At 41.9% G+C, this 6,442-nt stretch overlaps 1 protein-coding gene across 1 annotated transcript; it reads left to right on the top strand.

The window, feature by feature from the left end:
* The first annotated feature begins 2,414 nt into the window (after window positions 1–2,414).
* Window positions 2,415–4,285, top strand: LOC132889865 (zona pellucida sperm-binding protein 3-like). The gene is made up of 8 exons (XM_060926692.1): window positions 2,415–2,960; window positions 3,052–3,170; window positions 3,258–3,361; window positions 3,433–3,610; window positions 3,677–3,794; window positions 3,877–3,962; window positions 4,033–4,130; window positions 4,230–4,285. Exons 1-8 carry the CDS (start codon window positions 2,415–2,417, stop codon window positions 4,283–4,285), a joined length of 1,305 nt encoding a protein of 434 aa, XP_060782675.1.
* Window positions 4,286–6,442: the final 2,157 nt, after the last annotated feature.

Here is a 6,442-nt window from a genome sequence, read left to right as displayed (position 1 = left end):
CTCAACTCTGCACCGTATGTTTTGTGTTGTTTATTGTCTGCAGTGTTGCACTCATTGCACTCTTGCACTTTGTGTGTTATTGACTGTAGTCATGTGATGTTTAGATTGTACATTGTAGTCCTGTGATGTTTAATGTAGCACCATGGTCCTGGAGAAATGTTGTTTCATTTTAACTGTATATATTTTAACTGTGTACCAACTGTATATGGTTGAAATGACAAATAAAAGAACCTTAACCTTTTTTCCCCTATTTATCTATCTCTGAGTAATGTTTTTTGTAAGCATGATATTAGCATCACTGTTATGCTGATGACACACAGTTGTACATTTTAGCAAAGCCAGATGAGAGACACCAACTTAATAAAATTGAGCAATATGTAAAGAACATTAAACACTGGCTGCATATTAACTTCCTTGTACTTAATTCTGACAAGACAGGAGTACTTGCACTTGGACCACATGCAGCTAGAAGTAGGTCTTCTGATTACATATTCACTCTGGATGGCCTTGCTTTTTCATCATGTGCAGCAGTAAAAGACCTCAGACTGATCATTGACTCCAGTCTTTCATTTAAAGCTCATGTAGATAATATTACAAGGATTGCCTTCTTTCATCTCAGACACATTGCTAACTTAAGAAATATAATGTGACAACGTGATACAGAAAAACTAGTTTATGCCTTCGTTACCTCTAGGTGGGATATTGTAATGCCTTACTGTTTGGATGTTCCAGTAGGTGCATAAACAAGCTCCAGTTAGTTCAAAACGCAGCAGCAAGAGTCCTTATAAGAGCTAGAAGATATGACTACATCGCCCCTATCTTATCCACACTGCACTGGCTCCCACTGACTATAAAATACTACTATTGACTGACAAAGCACCGAATGGTCTTGCGCCACAGTACCTGAGCAAACTTCTGGGCTTTTATGACCCGCTATGCCTAATTAGATCAAAAGGTGCAGGCTATTTGTTGGTACCACAAATAGTGAAGGCAACATCAGGGGAAGAGCCTTCTCTTACAAAGCCCCACAGTTATGGAACAGCCTTCCAAGTTTTGGTAAACTAGGATGTATGGATGCTGTCACCCCCCCCCCCCACACACACACACACTCACGCGTTCTCTCAGGGTTGTTGACAGTGGAGTGGCTGGCGCTTTATGTCCCAGGGCACTCTCATGTCTGTGTTACATTCTGGCTCTCCCTTTTAGTTATGCTGTCATAGTTACTCTTGCCAGAGGGTCTGCTTGCACTCAGCACACAAAGTACAATTTTCTTCACCATGAGGTGACAACAGGCATACCTAACAATCTCTCTCTCTCTCTCTCTCTCTCTCTCTCTGTCGAGTTACACATCAGTTCTGAGATACCAGTGATGCTGGCCTCTCCCACTTTCCAGACCTGACTGATCAATCTTGACGCCCTACTTCTGGTTGGAGTTCTCATGACTTGGATCCTGTGGAGGATGGCTCCATTTGGACAGTCTAAATATAAACCAAGAAGATGACACTGGACACTTACAGTTTTAAAATAATGGCTTCGGACTACAATTGCTATGATAACTTTAGGACTACAAGTCACCATCAATAAACAGCTGATAATGTCAACAAAATAGACTTCATGTTAAGACTATAAATAATTCATTAATGACTCTGATGCTCATATAAGTTGTTCATAAGTTCCTAGTTACACAATTGCATTTTTTGGCTATGTTGTTATAGAAGGGAAATTATTTATAATTGCACTATCTGGTGTGACCCAGATGAGGATGGGTTCCCATTGGAGTCTGGTTCTTCTCAAGATTTTTTCTGCATAACAACTCTCGGGGAGTTTTTCCTTGTCACCCTCATGTCTGGTTTGCTCATTGTGGATAATTGAAATTTTATATCTGGAATTTATACATTTCTGTAAAACTGCTATGTGGACAGTGTCAAAATCATTATACAAGTAAAACTGAATTGAAAAAATATGCAGGGATACAGGTGTTCTTATTAAAATGGATAGTGAGGGGATGTAGATTGTGTAGATCAACGAACATGAACCAGTCTTATGACTAATCACAAACAAGAAGTGTTCCCTCATAGGTATTCTTTAAAACAAGCATAGTTCCAATGACTGTGCTCTGGCAACACAAGACGTTTCTTCTTTTTTTTTAACCCAAGTCCATAATCGAGGACTATAATTATATCTCTACATTTGGCAACTTGCTTTGCAGGTCATATGTCCTAGAACAAGTCAGACAATTAAGCTCTTGGTCCAATCAAATACAAGGGGCAGTACAATTCTAATTGCTGTCATCTGTTAGGCAGCCTAATTAGTAATGCAAGAGGCTCAGAAACCTGAATCATGGCACAAAATCACTGCATAAATAGGAAGTGCTCTGGCAGTCTTGGTGTGGTTGCAATTGTCTGTTAATAACAATGAGTTTTATCCATGTAGGAGTTGGCCTGCTACTGCTCTGTACAGCTGGTTTGTCAACAGCACAGTGGCAACACTTGGGGAATGCTCCTGCTGGACTTCAAACTAACAGTCCAAGGCATCCTTCACTGCAAGTGAATGCTGGGTTGCCTTCTCAGTGGACTCAAAGTGGTTCTCAAGCTGGAAGCCCTGCAGTAGCCCCACTTGAACTGCAACTTCAAAATCCTTCAGCTGTCCAAGCCCAGCAAGTAATTCAGCAACCAGTGAAGAAACTGACTTGGCATTTTCCAGTAGCACCACAAATCCCAATACCACCAGCTCCAGTGCATTTTGTAAGACAGCCTCCTCCTGTTCTTTCTGAGAGGGTAACGGCAAGGTGCAGTGAGAATGCAGTGCATGTTGAGGTGCTGAGAGAACTGCTTGGACCTGATGTAACCCTCAATATTGCTGCTCTCACACTGGGAGGCTGTGCTGCCAAAGGGATGGATGCTTCTTCCAGATTCCTCATCTATGAATCAGCATTGTATGACTGCAACAGCAAGTTGATTGTAAGGCTTCTATTGTAAGGCTTCTATTGCTAAGTACCTTAGGCTTGCTTTAAGTTTGCTCTGGATGGGTTTGTCTTGCCTTTTCATTCAGGTGACTGCAAATGAGCTGGTCTATATCTTCACCCTTGGTATTGAGCCAATGCCTCCAAGTGGCTTGCCTCTTCTCAGAAGTACTGGTGTTAAGGTTTTAATTGAGTGTCATTATCCAAGGTGGGTCTTGCTCCATATGGAATAAATCTTGGCTTTACTTGGGAGGCTGTACTCCTCTTGTGATGGCCTTGTTCTAATGCTTTCCAGGCTTCACAATGTGAGTAGCAGTGGTCTCAGGCCTGCTTGGATCCCACATGCTTCTGCCCATGTTGCAGAGGAACTTCTTGTCTTCTCCTTGATGCTTATGATGGGTTTGTATCATGGTTGGGTTGTAGCTTGTTTTAGGTGAGGAATAACTTGCTAATGAGATTTCTTGGTCTAGATGACTGGCTACTCCAAAGACCATCCAACCAGTACTATCTGGGTGAGCTTATAAATATTGAGGCTTCAGTGGTGCAGTTCAACCATGTGCCCCTGCGTGTCCTTGTAGACAGCTGTGTGGCCACTCCTGTCCCTGATATAACTGCTGTCCCGAGATATTACTTCATTGATGACCATGGGTGAGTGATGTTCTCCTGAGCCTATGTAAGCTGTGCTGAACTTTTCCTAACTGTGACTCTTTCCAGGTGCCTGATGGATGCTAAGCTTACACATTCCAGTTCCCACTTCATGCCCCACACTGAAGCGGCTAAGCTGAGGTTTCAGCTGGAAGCCTTCAGATTTCAACAAGGGAACAGTAGCTTGGTAAGTAATGACTGGACAGGGATGAGCCCTTCCTGCAGGTATGTTGTGACCTTGCAGCTAAACTTGTGTGCTGTTCCATTAGGTCTATATTGCCTGCACCTTGAAGGCAACAGCAGCATCTGCCCCTGCTGATGCTGAGCACAAGGCTTGTTCATTCTCTGACAATAGGTATGTTGCTGTGACCATGACTTGTGCGGTGCTGCTGAGCTGTGACCACTAAAGCATTACTGTGTTGTAGATGGGCTGCTGCATATGGTGCTGACCAGGTGTGCAGTTGCTGTAGCAGTAGCAGCTGTAGAAGCATGAGGAAAGGGCGTGGTCTGTCACTAGAACAAGGTATTGCTCTTCAGACCTGAATTGGCACTATGTACTTGGCTTATGGTGTGGCTTTAGACCCCACTCATGCACTTTTTTTTTTTTTCCCTTTATTTGCAGGCTTGCAGCTGGAGAAAGTAAGCCTTGGCCCAATTGTGGTTCTGGAAAAGGTTTAGTAGTCTAGTGACTTGCTTAAATAAACTCTTACCTGTCTTGTGACTTCTGCTTTATTGCATTTTGCCTCAACATTGAGTTTCCAAGAGCTAGAAAAGTGGTGGGCTTCCCCAGGAGACTAGGAGCACTCCTGCCTTGATGTGGGCAGAGAGCAAGCCAGCCCTCTGGCTGTGATCCTTATAACCAAGAGGATAATGATCCCTAAGGTACCCTGGTTCTTAATCTGTGTGGTGGGGGGCATGCAACAAAGTTTACCAGCCCTGTACCCTTTTGAGACACATGCACAAAAGCTTAACCAAACCCTTGTCTTCAGCCTAGAGTGTATGGTGGTCCCCATGCTAATTTGGAAGGTTGCTAAATGGAGCATTCCAGAGTTATAAGACTGACCACTGAGTCTGTTTTAAGTCAGGCCTCCCCAGTTGGCCAGAATTGAAGGAAGCTTGGATACTAAACCAGTCCCTTCCCCTTGTTAAATCCCAATATGCTGGCAGTGCCAGTCAAGGGTTTAATTGGGAGGACTCACTTTCATGGCAACCTTAATTGATGCTTATATGGCCATAATTGAGTGCTTTAGTGACCTAATTTGTCTACAGGGGATTGCTATTGTGGACACTTAGTGGGTTTGTGAGGTTTATTGATTTTTTTTCTAGAACAAAACACTTCATGAACACACACAAAAACCCTCAGCTCACAGACATCTATTTAGGAAAGACTTGGGTATTATAAGATGTAAGACAAACTTCACATGCATTCTATTCTGCATAAACCCTCTAGTAAGAATAATGGCAATATCCACTCCTATGTTCTATGAAATACATCTCTAGCATGCATGTCAAGTAATCTAGTGAGACATCGTTAAGTATAATGCTTTCAATAGAGCAACCCAACCAGGAAATTGGAAGGACAGTCCATAATCCAATCTGTGTTCAAAAAGGGGAATAAAATTTAGTCTATTTGATCAAAAGTCAGGTTTACAAATATTCCAAGTTATGTGAACCCTGTAGGAGACAGTTTAAAAGGGAAGGGATATGGAAGTTTGTTTCAGGGTGCCCAGAGGCATTGCATTTGACTTATTGAAGTTTATTCTGTATACTGAACTTCTCAGTAAGGGTCAGGATGGATGTCTCAGGCCTGATCAGAAAGCTCAAGACATCAGTGTAAAGGGTAGTCTTATTTTGTTTGTCCAATAGGGTTAGGCCATGTATGTCAGGGTTTTGTCCTAACTGCCTCTGCCAGAGGATATGGCTAATGCAAACAAGAGATGAGTGGGAATAACCTTGTCTTGTACCCCTCAGGGTCTGGAAGTTGGGAGATTGTAAACCATTAGTGAGAACTGTAGCAAGAGGATTGTATAGAAGCTTAATCTATCTCTTTGTTCACCTAAACCAAACTTATAGTGTGGAACAGGTAAGGCCATTCAACAAGGTCATATGCCTTCTCTGCATCCAGTGAAATAACCAAACCATCTAGTGATTGCTGATGAAAAACTTGTTCATTAACCTACACATATTGTTGCATGAGTTATAACCTTTTTTTAATAAAGCCAGTTTGGTCCTCTTTTAATAAGCAGGGGAAGTAAACCCTCTAGCCATGTAGCCAGTATCTCTGAGAGGAGCTTCAGATCCACATTTAATAGTGAGATTGGCCTATAGGAGGTGCAATCCTCAGGCTGTTTATCCTTCTTTAAAATTAAAGAAATATTAGCTTCCCTCAATGACTTGAGTAGAACACCCTTTTCAAAAGAATCATACATGTTTAGCAGATCAACTAAAAGGTTTTGAAACTCTTTGTAGGACTTGCTATGGAGACCGTCTGGTCCAGCAGCTTTTCCAGATTGCATCCCTTTAATAGTCTGCAATATCTCTTCCTTAGATATAGGGGCATTATGGGTATATTTCTGATCATCTGATAGGCTGGGTAAATTAAGTGAAGAGAGAATTTCCATTAACTCTGGGGCGTCAGCTTGCAACTCTGATTTATACAAATTTTCATAAAAAAGTTCCAAAATGTGTCACTAATAGGTGGAGTGTCAAATGACTGAATACCATGACAATCTGTAATTGAAGAAATAGTATGGGAATCAGACTTTTTCTTTATTAGACAGGCCAAGTATTTGCCTGCTTTATCAACATGTTCATGTATTTTTTTGGTTGGCGAAT

The sequence above is a fragment of the Neoarius graeffei genome, chromosome 8 (genome assembly GCF_027579695.1).
Source record: "Neoarius graeffei isolate fNeoGra1 chromosome 8, fNeoGra1.pri, whole genome shotgun sequence".
Classification (NCBI taxonomy): Eukaryota; Metazoa; Chordata; class Actinopteri; order Siluriformes; family Ariidae; genus Neoarius; species Neoarius graeffei.
Note: the sequence above shows the minus strand (reverse complement) of the source record. Positions and strands in the feature narration are given on the sequence as shown.

What these genes read in the sequence shown, in the direction of transcription:
- LOC132889865 (XM_060926692.1), top strand. Translation starts at nt 2,415, where the DNA reads ATGAGTTTTATCCATGTAGGAGTTGGCCTGCTACTGCTCTGTACAGCT. An exon ending in CTCCTTGATGCTTATGATGG is followed by an intron (nt 3,362 to 3,432) that starts GTTTGTATCATG and finishes TTCTTGGTCTAG; the next exon opens with ATGACTGGCTACTCCAAAGA. An exon ending in AACAAGGGAACAGTAGCTTG is followed by an intron (nt 3,795 to 3,876) that starts GTAAGTAATGAC and finishes CTGTTCCATTAG; the next exon opens with GTCTATATTGCCTGCACCTT.